At 47.4% G+C, this 14,867-nt stretch overlaps 1 protein-coding gene across 50 annotated transcripts; it reads left to right on the forward strand.

Annotated features, from left to right (window-relative positions):
* The first annotated feature begins 585 nt into the window (after positions 1 to 585).
* Positions 586 to 14,581, forward strand: LOC119387736 (uncharacterized). 50 transcript variants are annotated; one of them, XM_049413653.1, is made up of 10 exons: positions 586 to 737; positions 3,779 to 3,879; positions 5,596 to 5,631; positions 7,277 to 7,402; positions 8,958 to 9,236; positions 12,314 to 12,748; positions 12,779 to 12,808; positions 12,839 to 12,868; positions 12,899 to 14,303; positions 14,391 to 14,581. In XM_049413653.1, exons 1-10 carry the CDS (start codon positions 670 to 672, stop codon positions 14,494 to 14,496), a joined length of 2,616 nt encoding a protein of 871 aa, XP_049269610.1. In that variant the 5' UTR covers positions 586 to 669; the 3' UTR covers positions 14,497 to 14,581. The 50 variants fall into 50 exon arrangements, with proteins under 50 accessions (XP_049269610.1, XP_049269625.1, XP_049269604.1 ...); XM_049413668.1 differs by having other exon boundaries at positions 12,314 to 12,718; XM_049413647.1 differs by having other exon boundaries at positions 12,314 to 13,048; positions 13,079 to 13,138; positions 13,169 to 14,303.
* Positions 14,582 to 14,867: the final 286 nt, after the last annotated feature.

The following is a 14,867-nucleotide window of genomic DNA, read 5'->3' on the forward strand; positions in this document are numbered from 1 at the left end:
CGCCATCTGCGGCAAGAAATGAGGCGAAATACCCAGATAGTATGAGGAAAGGACCACTTCTCATCCGCCCGACGAGGTTGCCTTCCGCATGACCGTGTGTTTTAGAATCATTAGATCCAGGTCGACAACTACGCAGTTATAGCGAACGTTGGGTCCAGCATAAGAAGTGCCCAGTTCACATATACTACAAAGAAGATATTCCGATGCCCATCAAGAACGAAATTCAATACGCACTACAAAATCGTATTGAGGTGTGGAAGTCATCATTATTGACTACCGCATAAAGAACGCCCTTGGAAACCACACCGTTCACCACTTCGTCTAGCGTCTCCTCAACTTCGAGGGCAATGATCTCTCCATGCTCCTTAGCACGAGGAGCCTCAGGATTCTAGGACTGGTAGAACATCCGGTCGGATGCCTCGCCCCACCCCGAACCGGGGTTCATCGGTCCTCTGGAGCAGCCACGTGCCGCTTTCGATTTCTTCGTGCAGCCACGGAGGTGCCCCGTGCACACACCGGGCGCCCAAGTGAGGCGCTATCAAGCGGAGCGACGGCGCAGGACCGGTGTCCCATTACGCCGCTGCGGCCGTTTTTGCGCCCGCGGTCAGCAGGACCTCGTCGCCTCTAAAAGCGACAGCGGCCCCTCCGTTGCTCACAGCAGCGACAAACATGCAGTCCCTTACGTGCGTCCTCGGGTTCTTCCTGCTGCCCGCGCTGCTGGCCGGAGCCGCCGACCTGTGAGTACCGGGTCGCGAGGTCCCGCTAACGGCCCACGGCTTCGTGGCTGCTGAGCGCGTTAGCCTTAGCTCTGCGGTTGTAGGGGTCTTAGCCCTCGTTTGATGCGAGCAAGGGCTTTAGTTTCTAAAGTAGTAGTGTATCCACGGAAGTTAACACTGAAGGCTCAATACACAGCGGCTATTCCGAAATTAGTGAATTCTATCACTGCAATATTTTAGTCATGTGTTCAGCTGGCGATTGGCTCAGTCCTTAGCTCTGCGGTTGTAGGGGTCTTAGCCCTCGTTTGATGCGAGCAAGGGCTTTAGTTTCTAAAGTAGTAGTGTATCCACGGAAGTTAACACTGAAGGCTCAATACACAGCGGCTATTCCGAAATTAGTGAATTCTATCACTGCAATATTTTAGTCATGTGTTCAGCTGGCGATTGACTCAGATGACTGACGTGTAGCGGTGATTAAGTTTTCAGTGATAGAATTCTATTCCTTGAGCAAGCACGTTGAACAAGCACGCAAAGCTTTAGGGCGGATCCCACAACGACTGGTGTACAATACCGGATTAGTACTTTCACTGGAGATGACTCCTCTGGCTTGAAGCTGTTACGATCTCAGCGCCTGCAGACACTCTAGGCCTACAAAACACAATACTAAGAGGGTGGGCTGCGCGGCGAATTTTTTTTACTGATCGTCACGTTAGCAACGGACTACACGTTGATTGAAATCGTCGTATTCTTGTCCCTTGCACATTTCTTATCGCAGAATACTAAGTTCATGAAGTTGCTCGCGTTTTGTCAGGGGTACGGCAGCACTGGTCGCGAGGAGTTCAGAGTCGCACTCAAGCCAGGAAATTCGCGCTAAGTTGATATTTGTTTTGATGGGGCCAAGAAGAGCAAGGATGCTTAAAATCGAGCAGCTCTCTATTCAAGCGTAAACTCTATCAGGGGTTGCTGGAGCTTAGTAGGAGAGGCCGTTGCAGCCTCGTAAACGTAAAATAGGATGTTCATGATGATGGTAAAATTTTAGCAGTAAAGTCAACAATGTTCTGAAATTTTCGGGGTCTTTAAAGCAGTCGCGATGAAAGAAAACAATTGACTTGCGTTACAGCGCCAGTTGAAGTTGTAGAAAATTACAGCAGGGCGAGTAATCCATTATTCGCGAAGAAAGTTCCTCAAAAAGTTTTCTTTTTTTCCTTTTACTGTTCTGGCACGTCTGGAAAGGGTGTCTCCTCATTAGTCCAGCACTACTTTGGGTATTGACGCGAGATTACACGGCTGCTGCTACCCAATTATTGTCACATTAAGCATACTGCTCATAAAAGGCGATCGACACTGAATGAATAAGAATGAATAAGCACACTTCATGTGCTTGGCCTGAAGGGAAAAATCTAGGTAAATAATTAAATGTCGGTTTGTCTGGAAGAACGGACATGGTAGGGGAGGTTGAAAAAGTTAAAACTAAGAGCATTGGTGAAATTTCAACGCCAGACTCTTTGGCGGACCAAGATAAAACATCTTAGTTTCAGATTGCGGCGTATCATATACATTCCTTTAGTGCGCTGCGGTCTTAATGCAATGCACCTTCTGCCAGGTATTGAACTGCACTGAGCAAGACTTCAGTTTGTTAGGACATCACCTTCAGCTGCGATGCGGTTTAAGAAGTAACACCTGCTTTATTCTCTCATCAGCAGTTCAACTGCCTTAAGCAGCAAGCCCTGAAGCAGCAGAGCGCTCGTGTAGTCGTCTCCAAACAAAAGAGCCAGCTTCAAACAAGCCGCAAGTAGCCAAAGCTAAGCCACGACTGTTTCAGATAGCCTGAGCGTCAACGGGAGGTTGCACGGCACTGGTTAATTACTTCAACGAGCAACATCGGCGTCCTATTAGGCAATCATATTACGACGTACAACCGGAAATCTGTGCAGTTATTTATGGGAGGGAGAGAGAGAAAGCAAGGAAAGACGAGGAGGTTAACCACACACACGTCCGATTCGCTACCCTGCACTGAGGGGAAGGGATAAGCGGGCGAAAAGAGAGAGAGAAGAAAACAGAGGGAAGTATAAGCCAAACACATAGGGATCATAAAAAACTTGCGATCGCTTGCGCCTGTCGCAGGGCTCATCTTTGTGCGGATTATCACGACAGGTTTCAGTTTTAACCTGTCAGGGGACTAGATCTATTGCTGATAGGATAATTAGAATACGGTCAAAGACAAAGGAGAGAAAGCTAGTTGATCCGATACTATTTTTCCATGGCTATCTCGGTGCTCCAATTTCGATGACGGGATGCGTTGGTACTGAGTCACGTTAAACGACACTGATGACGCTACAGAATCAGACGGAATAACACGAACGGGAAATTCAAGGGTGCAGCGCACGTTCGCTGGATGTTCAAGTGAGGCATTAATTATAGATATTTGAAGAAGACGATTTTGACCTGCAGTAGTCCTAGTTAAGATAATAACGATCATACCGACCTCTGGGAGTTTCCTTAGCTAAGGCGACCCTGCATCACGTGTTTCCCTCGTAGTTCTTGAATAGTATCTTCTTTGGCCTCGTCTTTCGTAACCCACATGACAGTATGTCATCATGTGGGCAAGTCGAACAAACTGTATAATCAGAGTGAGGTACACAAAAGAAACCGGTCATTGTTGTCATTAAAATTTCCATTTTTCTTGTGCAAGGTTCATTCCGGCACTATACTACATAACAGGAGCAACGCAGCCGCTAATTAAGGCTGCTGAAAGATGCGGCCGGGTTTAGGGTGGAGGCCCCCCTGCGGACGTGTACGGGGCGCGGGGGTTGGGCGCCCCTTACGCCCCCCCCCCCCCCTTCCTCTTCGTAACTGATACATCTTACCATGTTTCCGTGTGTAAGAGGGTCGTATGACTTCTCTTAAACTGCCGCTGATATTCTGGTGGGCAGTTACAGCGCCTGTTATTCTCTTCGCCAAACCACGAATCACGATGTCGTTACGTGCTCGAGCGATTTGTCTTCGCAGTTGGCGTACAATAAATGCTCGTGCATAAAGCGCCATTGCTTCTTTTCTCGCAGAACCAGGCATACTCCACCAGGACTGAAATGCACCCTTTCGCCAACCACATGTCCCGTCTGCCCGGAGAACGTCCCGACCGACGTGTGCGAGTACGGCTTCGGTAAGCATTACACGACGAGACGTTACGAGTTGGGCGCAAGCCATCCATCTGTACGGCACGCCTAGACATGCCGACCCTGTCTCGTAATTCACAAGGCTTATGACTTCTGAGGCCTTATCCTTCACTCAGACCTGAAGGACTATCACTTTCTTTCTTTCTTTCTTTCTTTCTTTCTTTCTTTCTTTCTTTCTTTCTTTCTTTCTTTCTTTCTTTCTTTCTTTCTTTCTTTCTTTCTTTCTTTCTTTCTTTCTTTCTTTCTTTCTTTCTTTCTTTCTTTCTTTCTTTCTTTCTTTCTTTCTTTCTTTCTTTCTTTCTCTTAACCTGCTGGGTATGGCGTTTTCCCCACCTATCAAGAGGTTGTGTGTTCGATTTCTTGCCATGGCGACAGCTCTTCGATGTAACAAAATACAGAAAACGAGAAAATGCTTGTGTATTTAGATATAAGCAGACGGTAAGGAACCTGAGGCTGTGAAAATTAATCCGGAGTCCGTCACTTCGGCGTGCCTCATAACTCAGAATGCAGCTTTTTGACACCTTATGATTAGGTGTTGATATCATAGACCAATCGTCTTCTAAGACACATCTCCTAGCTTCCGTACGTCGCGGTTGTGGCTATCTTTAGTACGGCGTCACTTTTACTCACAAAACGTGCGACACTGGAACTGGACCGATGGGAAGACTATCGATGGTGGCCACAAGCGTTCGGTATGACTATAACGTTCATGGGATCCGTGCGCAAATCACACCCACTCTAGCTGGCTCAGGTCATGAAGGCGCGGCGGGAGTGACGTTCATGTAAGAGGTTGATCCGCAACATGGCTCCTGCATGTTAAGAACAGCAAAAATGCCTAGTGAAAGTTTCTCTCTAATCTTTCATTCAACATGGAAACACATTGTTAAAGACGGTAGTATTCAAATTGAATAATACCATCGAAATGTGAATTCAGTTTTTTTTTTGTTAGCTAAAGACAAAACTAATCATGACTACATAAAACCAGGCAATATTTATCGGTGCACAAGATGCACTTACGTCGCTTTTCGTGCAAGTGAGTAGCTATGAACAGTGTCGGTGTACACGGACTCGGGTTCAAGCCGCGAAAGACCTTTATCGCATTAATACTGTTGTTACTGCAGCCGCATATACGTTTAGTGGTTCTTTTTAAATTACGTGTGTTTCCGCACATTTTTAACGCCTGCTAGAGACACCCGCTTATCTTTTGCGCCGAGGTCAGAAAAGAGACAAAAAAATGTTTAAAGGTAGATTAGAAAAGTGGAGTTCTTAGTCGGAGTATTATAAGTGCTTAATCCATTAAAAGTTGCATTAAGGAGAGCCCTGACTTATTTTTCGTGCTGGTAAAAGAATGTTTTGTAACTACAATTTCAGCGCGTTATTCAGTGAAAGGAGACGCCTTAATGAATACTCGCTGCATTGCTTGCTTAAAAATGTCGCGTGCTGAACGTGACCGTTTTTTACACCGAGACGCACACGCAGACACAAAAAAAGCAACTACAAATTACGCTTATTTGATCCACAAGCCCGGCTTACCCTAAGCTTTAACAACGAAAGCTTTAATTTACAATCGTGGCTATCAAAAATTACTTTTTTTTTGGTCAGCCAATCGTACAAACGTGTAGTTTCGCCTACGAAACATCTTTTTTTGTTCATTAATTGTTCGTTTATAACTGATCCGATTTTTAATCTCTCTTTCATTCCAGTCGCTCGTGTCAGCACGTTGACTCCATTCCGCAAAGGTAAGTAAAACTCAACGCTCTTCATTTGCATGTCGTCTAGCAGACTTAATGATGCCAGCGAATAGGAAGCGAGAATAACGCCTAATGACGTTCTTGTAAACAAACCTTAACCTGTTCACAGATAACTATGTCGATTCATAAATTTCCGCGTTACAGGGAAGGTCTTAGTATTCGGCATTTCGTTGAGATCGCCTTACTTTAAAACCTATTCATGCCTTTTGAGAATTGACTAAGAGGACAAAAGTCGAACCAGATAGGAAGCTAGATTGGTGCTATACAATCTGAGGTGGTCAGTTTTCTCTTAGCGCATCCTATGATTATCCAAATACCAATACCTCGATAAAAATGGGCCCAGCGGAAAAAAACATAGCTTGAAAGTAGGGGCGTGCTTTTAGCGAATTTTAGAGTCGAATACAATACGAATCGAATAGCGATGACACCGAATCGAGTACGAATACGAATCGAATACTATTCGAATATTTTTCGAATAGTAAGGCAACAATTTTCAAAGCAGCCTCATAATGGTAATGTAACCATTTGCGAAACAGCCCAAGAATTCTAGAACATTTTATTTGAAAGAAATATTCACTAGCTTTAACAAAGGAACGTTGCTATTACTTTTTAACCGACAAAGAAAAATACCGCAATGTTGAAAAACTGAGGCAAGCCCGTACACAACAGCAACTAGAGCCCCAGAAATATCTTTTAACTGCAGGTTGAAATACAGGAGCGGCTATAGTATATTCAAGGTGGGCACTTCGTGAACTGCCTTTAAATAAGAACTGGTGTATAAATGTTCAACAATATTCATGAGTCAACGTCATCACGAATGTCATGATGAAGATAGTGTATTGATGACTCCGTCGTTTCAGTGACACGAAAGTTTTAAGCAACGACACCTTCTTCCTGTAATCGATATAGCACCGATAGTTCCGTAAAACCTTGGGCTACATACATCTCGGTAATTTTATGATTAAGACAAGAAACGTTACACCTCTCTGTTCAAACGTTTCGCTCCTTTGACGTTTTTGCATCGGTGCTTCTTATTCGAAAAATATTCGGTATTTCTAATGTGCACTATTCGATTTGAATATACCGAATCGAATAGAACGTTATTCGACTTATTGTTCAAAATTTTCGGGTATTCTCACACCCCTACTTAAAACAGTTCAGTAAGCGCGCGTGCAAACTGCTTTAGTGGAATCGTATCCTTGGAGTGACGCGAATTATATAGACGAGAACAACGCGCTAAGTCTGCCGAAAGTCCGCATACCAACCTATTCTGTCTACTTGTGTCTGTAACACCTAGGCATTCCGGCTGTCGTATCAAGATCAAGTCAATGACTAATCCATGAGTCTCTACTGATGAGTGTCAATTACTTAATTTTTTCAGGCTGGGCGCATGCACAAGGCAACTTACCGGGGCACTTACTAGATTACAGCGAGAAACAACATTTCTGCGCGTTCATTTACACACGCTTGCGTTCAGGTGACAAGGCTATTTGGAAGAAACTGCGGGCTCCTCGCTTTCGGCACGTTTTGAAATAAACAGAGCCTGTAGTTAATGGATGAACATATCTCGTTTGACACGAACTCACTGTTGGCTTGCCTGAGTCCGTTTCTCTTTTCTTCTTGGCACGGGCAGTCGGCCAGCGGGATCTGTGCGGACGACTGAGGCTCATGTCTGTCCTCGTTGGACCTGAGGATGTGGTCTCTAGGACTCCCGTGGTGTCCTTCAAGGAAGGATGCACGTGCGCAGCAGCGCTTAATGGTACGTCTACCATCCTATCTCTCTATGTTTTATTGTTTTCGAAAGAGAGGAGGTGGCGCCCTGTACTTATAGGGAACGTGTGAGGATAATGACCGACGGATTGACAGGCTTGTATAACTATTGATTGATTGATTGATTGATTGATTGATTGATTGATTGATTGATTGATTGATTGATTGATTGATTGATTGATTGATTGATTGATTGATTGATTGATTGGTTGATTGATTGATTGATTGATTGATTGAGTCAGTGAGTGAGTGAGTGAGTGAGTGAGTGAGTGAGTGAGTGAGTGAGTGAGTGAGTGAGTGAGTGAGTGAGTGAGTGAGTGAGTGAGTGAGTGAGTGAGTGAGTGAGTGAGTGAGTGAGTGAGTGAGTGATCGATCGATCGATTGATTGATTGGTGAAGAATTTGAATTTTTGGCAACAAATACGCTCCTGGCTTTTTGTGCACCTTTATAGTTTAAAGTATGGCGTGAAGTGCTGCGTACACTTACAGCCATTACGTATTTCGCTAAAACACAGGCAGCGAGTGATGTTTAACGGAAACAAAAGCACGAATACCGAAACGAAAAAGACTCAAGAAGCATTATCACAGAGCCTGCATGTCAACATGTGCGGGAGTGAAACCGACTTTTGGAGAAAGGCAAATGCCATCACCAGTGACAATGTGCGGCAATATAATGTGTATAGTCATGCGGGAAGTAAAATGTGTAAAAAGAAAGGTAACTTCTCAATTAAGTCGTCCTTGTATCAACCATGCGCACTGCACTCTGCGCGTATAAATAAGAGAAACGCTTGTTTTCCGTCTGTAAATACAGGAGCGTTGTCGGAAAGGCAAAAAGAAAAAGAGGTTACAGTTTGCATATGTAACTAATCTTCGCCGAGTCAGTATTGACAAAGTGGCCAGATCAAACAAGTAACAGCGCAGGATGAATTCAATCTGTACATTCGCTTACCTTTGAACGGCACTTGACCTGAAAGCAGTCATTGTACCTTTGTCTGTCCTCTCTCCGTCTGAGGCGCCGTGGAGCGTAGCAAGAACGAACATCAAAGAAAGAAAAGAAAATAGATTATGTCTTCGTCTATGCGGGTTAATTAAAAAAGAAGGAAAGAAGCAAGAACGGTCAGCTGCCTATGAATCAAGCCTCTGGGATTTATCTTGCCAAGTGATCATTCATGTTCGACATTAGCAAACAGCTTTCCCCAAGTCACAAACGGCGCCCATCACACCGTGTTTAGCGGTGTTCTGCAGCATTAAAGAATACCATCACAAGGAATCGAATGGAGTACCCCAAAGCTGGTTGATTGATTGATATATTCCGAGAGGGAGTGTTCGTGGCATCGTGTCGGGTAATTTGTGGGATTTTCATGTAAGCTTGCGATGTCTCTAAGCAACATACTGTTTTGTTTTACTAGTGTTTTATAGGACTTAAGAATACGGAACTCATACATGGATATTAATAGTCCAAATGTATATTAACAGTCAGAAATCATGCCGTTGACCAACACGACGTCACTTGAACCGCGCTCTCGCACGCTTCCCTGCTTGCAGCCGAGGACCAGTTCTACGTGCTGCTCAAGGAGGTGCCGGGCGTCTACGCTACCAAGCCGACGCAGCTGGTGCTGGACTCCAACGTGACTGTGCTGCCGTACACGTTCGAGCAGTCCAGGGCGCTCCACCGGCAGCTGACCGAGTGCAGGACGGCGCAAAAACGAAGCGACTACGGCTACGGAGGTAGTGCCTACACCTCCTCCTCGTATATGGTCAAGACGATCAAGTACTACTACCCCGCACCCTCGTACGGTAAGCCTGCCCGTTCAGGTCAGGCCTCTCCCAGGGTAGACCGAGGGTCGTTGCTAGGCGAGGTGCCGCGGACGATTTCCCCTTACACTAAAGAACGCAGTCCACCAATAGTCTCTATAAACGAAAGCGAGCTTCTGAAGACAATATTTGCGCCCCTGTAGTATATCCCTTGTTATCGTTATGGAAGCTGTATGAATAGCAATATGGACAATATGTCAACGTGCTAGGCATTAAGGAAGTTTGACTGAATATAGCTATTCACTGGCAGCGACTTCCGAAGACAGTATTTGCGTTCCTATCGATATCACCCTTCTTATTGCTACAGAAGCTGTATGAATCGACAATATTGCCAATATTGAACATGGGAAATATTATCGACAGCACAATCTGCCACGAGCATGGGATGAGTTTTTGCTGTACGGTTTCATTGCTGGCCGACTTATGTGTCACCACTGTGTAACAGAGAAGAGGATAAGGCAGTGGAGAAGGCGATGAAGTCGTGTCCTCAGTGATTGATTCAGCTCGGCATCCTGGTGTCCCGATATACAGAGGTTCCGTGCTTTCCAGTGTACCGTGACAATATGATAACGGGTTAGGCATTAAGGAAGTGTGAGTGAATATAGATATTTGCCAGCAGCTAGCTTTCGAAGACAAAATTTGCGCCCCTATAGATACATTCCTTCATATCGCCACAGAAGCTGTAGAAATCCCAAAATCGACGATAGGTTACTGTGCTTGGCACTAAGGAAGTTTTGAGTGAGTATAGATATTTACACAAGCGGGCTTAAAACGTTTTTATGTGTTCTAAAGACAAAACGGATTTGCGTAAAAGTTTCTGCTCGCATTGCTCTCAGCGTACGACGTATTACAAGCACCTTTAGATAAGTATACCTGTTTGAGTATTCTTAAGAAATAGGCTTCATTGAAATGTTTCAAACCTGCTAGAAGAGAGGTCAATCGAGGGAACAGGCCTATACAAGGGCCACTCTTTGAACTATCGCTCCAGTTTACAATACAACAATAATGAACGAGGCGCGCTCTTGGAAATATCCATAGTACCGCGATAATGCCACCATGCATACCTGCTCCTACATCAATAGCTTTCTCAACTGCAGTCTGGGTGAAACCAGATTCGAAGCTCCAACTTCACACTTTGATGTTTTTTTGTCTTTCAGGGCTGAGTTAAGAAATGTGATGCTTCTTTCCGATGGCTGGAGGATTACTTAAGCAAAAGAAGGTCACTCTGTTGAAATTGGTGTGCGCAGAAGCTCTTCAAAAGTATATCGTGCATGAGCACTGTGGTGGGACATAGGTGTAGCCATATTTCACAAAAGGCCCCCTCATCTAAATACTACACCAACCTTCATAGGGTGGTGGCTTTGCTTGTTACCGGACCCTTCTCGTCCCCAGTAAGTGCTGATCGAAGTGCCTCACGTTCTTCTAACATTTCTGTGACAGATAGGACTAATTCGTGGAGGAATATGTGACAGTATAAAAGACGCACATGCGAAGCACTTGCCGGCCAGATTTGCGAAGCAAACCACATATGCAGCAACGTTACCACCACCACAACTACCACTACACCATTTAGCACAAGAATATACGATTTCATAACACCAGTAAAGGCCACGTCGTGTTTCCATACATATCAAAACATCCAGAAATTAACGTTGTAGGGTTGCTACGCGCGTAACGTGTCTGGAAACACGTCATGCGAAAAATTCACAAGGACATGAAACATCACTGCGATCACAAATGCTGCAATGCAACTTGAGAGCTTGTGCTTCTAATCTCCTCTACATTACAATGCGGCAGTGTTGCGATTCAGTGCTTCTATGCGTAACTAAGGGAGGGTAACTGGGGACGTGCCCCGACCAGGCCCGAGTGCATTTCATTAATCCGCATGTTCTGTGTCCTCAAAGCACTTCTGATCGCCAACAATCATTCAGCACAGCTCACGATTCCAGCTGGATACCCTTCCACTCATTAAGGTTACTGTTTGACATTTCGTTGTTGCCGTTACTCGTGCATACAGTTGAAAAATGTGACGTAGATTCCCTAGTGGCGACGCTCCACCACATGAAATAAATTCCGTTCAAAGCCACTTTTGATATGAAGGGTGCATGGTCTACCGACGGGCTCGTTGTTACACATCTGTAAAGTTTTTCTCCGACAACAGGTGTTTCTGGCTCCTTTAAAGCGTTTTGAGAAAGCTCGCGCATTCGACTCGGAGTCCCTGTGCGCTGCGTTGATGCAGAGATACAGTGGCGGCTCCAGCAGCGTTGAACACATATGACCACTGATAAATAACTTCCATTCTATTCACACGAAGTTTCATACCAATGAGCCGAGTAGCTCGCAAACTTCAAGCGCTTCTATGGCAACCGGCAATAAGCTAGGGCCTTAAAATTTCTTCAAAACGCGTATTCTAAAGCCCACTTCATTCATACCTAGTGTTCTTAGTGTACGTGCCAGAGCTGCCAATCAACCGGCTGTTAAGTATAAATAATGATATCACAGTGCGCAATGGACACATCGTTATTCCAATGATACGTCTATTAAAGCCACGCGTGTAAGTATCGAAAACAGTGAACTTGACATTGTAAACGTTTACCACCAACTTGGTCACAAAGCCTTACTTAGTCCTTCTGGCTGTTTCATCGCAATCGCTTTTTAAGCCTACCTATCAATTTTCGCCGTCATTTGTAGCGGCCGTTTTTAAAGCGGCATTCCTCACGGCATCCAATTAGAGAATAGGGCTTTTTTCGGTTTGTTTATTTTTGCCAAAATAAGCTTAACTTGACCGATGTTCGCTTGATGCATGCTCCCGCTGCCGCACCCGATTAGGTGGCTAGAATACATTGTACTTAACATTCAAAAAGTCAGCACTTTTATTCAGTGGAAACGTTCGAAATTCCATAAAACACCCTTGCAATTGCACAGTGCTTTTTCCCACTGCTGCCTCAGTGAATGTGCACCGAAATTCTGAGCTCACATTCTATGTGATTGCACATAGTGAAAATGTACATAATAACCACCACACGAGCACAAAAGCAGGATTGTTGCTTTGCCTTCGTTTTATTTTCTTGCAGATTATGCCGCACCAAGTTATGCTGCTCCAAGTTACGCCGCCCCGAGCTACGCGGCGCCAAGTTACTCAGCCCCGTCATACGCTGCCCCCGCCTACTCCGCTCCTATGTACAGCGCACCAGCATACGCTGCCCCTGCGTACAGTGCTCCCGCCTATGCAGCCCCTAGCTACAGTGCCCCTGCCTACGCCGCCCCTATGTACAGCGCTCCCGCGTATTCTGCTCCTAGCTACAGTGCCCCTATGTACGCCGCACCTAGCTACAGTGCTCCGTCATACTCAGCCCCGAGTTACAGTGCCCCAGCTTACTCGGCCATGAGTTACAGCGCACCTAGCTACAGCGCTCCTGCTTACTCTGCCCCTAGCTACAGCGCTCCCGCTTACTCTGCACCCAGCTACAGTGCCCCCGCTTACCCTGCACCTAGCTACAGTGCCCCCGCTTACTCTGCCCCTAGTTACAGCGCTCCCGCCTACGCTGCACCTAGTTACAGTGCCCCCGCTTACTCTGCACCTAGTTACAGTGCACCCGCTTACTCTGCACCCAGCTACAGCGCCCCCGCTTACTCTGCCCCTAGCTACAGCGCCCCCGCTTACTCTGCACCCAGCTACAGTGCCCCTGCCTACTCCGCACCTAGCTACAGTGCACCCGCTTACTCTGCCCCTAGTTACAGCGCTCCCGCTTACTCTGCACCTAGCTACAGTGCACCCGCTTACTCTGCCCCTAGTTACAGCGCTCCCGCTTACTCTGCACCTAGCTACAGTGCCCCCGCTTACTCCGCACCTAGCTACAGTGCCCCTGCTTACTCTGCCCCTAGCTACAGCGCCCCCGCTTACTCTGCCCCTAGTTACAGCGCTCCTGCTTACTCTGCACCTAGCTACAGCGCTCCCGCTTACTCTGCACCAAGCTACAGCGCCCCCTCTTACTCTGCACCAAGCTACAGTGCTCCTGCATACTCTGCTCCCAGCTACAGTGCACCGGCACCTAGCTATAGCGCCCCTGCCTATTCTGCTCCTAGCTACAGTGCTCCTTCTTACGCTGTTATGACTTACAGCGCACCTAGCTACAGTGCGCCATCTTACTCTGCCCCAAGTTACAGTGCACCGGCGTACTCTGCTCCTAGCTACAGTGCACCAGCGCCTAGCTACAGTGCTCCCGCTTATTCCGCGCCTAGCTACAGCGCACCTGCATACTCTGCACCCAGCTACAGTGCTCCCGCATATTCTGCGCCCGCTTACAGTGCTCCAGCACCGAGCTATAGTGCTCCCGCTTACAGTGCTCCAGCACCGAGCTATAGCGCTCCCGCTTACAGTGCTCCAGCATCGAGCTATAGCGCTCCCGCTTACAGTGCTCCCTCATACAGCGCTCCCTCGTACTCAATGCCTGCTTACAGCGCTCCCGCACCTAGCTACAGTGCTCCCTCATACAGTGCTCCCGCATACAGTGCCCCTGCACCCAGTTACAGTGCTCCTGCATACTCCGCTCCCGCTTACAAAGCTCCAGCACCTAGCTACAGTGCTCCTGCATACAGCGCCCCTGCACCAAGCTACAGCGCTCCCGCATATTCCGCTCCCGCTTACAGCGCTCCCGCATACAGCGCCCCGGCACCAAGCTACAGCGCTCCCGCTTACTCCGCCCCTGCGTACAGTGCCCCAGCACCCAGCTACAGTGCGCCGGCATACTCAGCTCCAAGTTACAGCGCCCCAGCCCCCAGCTACAGCGCCCCAGCTACTTATGCACCTGCTAGCTACAGCGCTCCCTCTTATGCTCCTCCCGCATACAGCGCGCCGTCATACGCCGCCCCTAGCTACAGTGCCCCGACTTATGCCCCAGCTAGTTACAGCGCCCCGTCCTATGCTCCTCCCGCCTACAGTGCACCCTCCTACGCTCCACCGGCCTACAGCGCACCGGCCTACAGCGCACCGGCTTACAGCGCACCAGCCTACAGCGCACCAGCCTACAGCGCACCGGCCGACAGCTACGGAGGCGGTGATGACAGCTACAGCGGGTACGGTCTCACTTATATTCCCGCTCACGGCTATGGCGGTTCTCGCTACCAGACTAAGCGCCAAGATCATTCTTCGTACATTTCCAGTGCCAGCAGCTACCCAGCGTCCTCGGTGAGCTACACGTACGTCACGTACATGCCTCCATCGTACGGCGGTGTCAAGGGCTACGAAGGTGAGGCACCCGCGTACTGAGCTCGGCCCTGCAAGAGCCCGGCGATACCAGCGCGCGCTGCTGTTCGCACGGACCAATGAACTAGTAAAAAAGACGAACTTTTTCCAAGTGCAGTGCACCTCTGTTTATATGTCTTCCTACTGGTAACGCGGCACCAAAAGATGTGCGGCATTGCTTTGCCCCTAATACGCAGACACGCATATACAACAAAACGATGCGCAGAGTGCACGGGCTCCGACAAGACAAGCCGTGCCCCATGAAGCAAACTTCTCGGCGTCATAGCAGCGAACAGCAGTAAGCCGAGGACAGGAATGCTGTGCCAAAAGAAGTAAACGAATCCTGTGGTCGTTTGTAAGACACAGAAACTCGGAGATTTGCCAGTGCTATCCCA

The sequence above is a fragment of the Rhipicephalus sanguineus genome, chromosome 3, assembly GCF_013339695.2.
Source record: "Rhipicephalus sanguineus isolate Rsan-2018 chromosome 3, BIME_Rsan_1.4, whole genome shotgun sequence".
Classification (NCBI taxonomy): domain Eukaryota; kingdom Metazoa; phylum Arthropoda; class Arachnida; order Ixodida; family Ixodidae; genus Rhipicephalus; species Rhipicephalus sanguineus.

Bases quoted from the DNA above. Each gene is read 5' to 3' on its own strand.
- LOC119387736 (XM_049413627.1), top strand. From the start codon at position 670: ATGCAGTCCCTTACGTGCGTCCTCGGGTTCTTCCTGCTGCCCGCGCTG. The intron at 3,880-5,595 runs GTAAGCATTACA...CTTTCATTCCAG, and splicing joins CGTGTGCGAGTACGGCTTCG to TCGCTCGTGTCAGCACGTTG. The intron at 14,304-14,390 runs GTACGGTCTCAC...GTACATTTCCAG, and splicing joins GGTGATGACAGCTACAGCGG to TGCCAGCAGCTACCCAGCGT.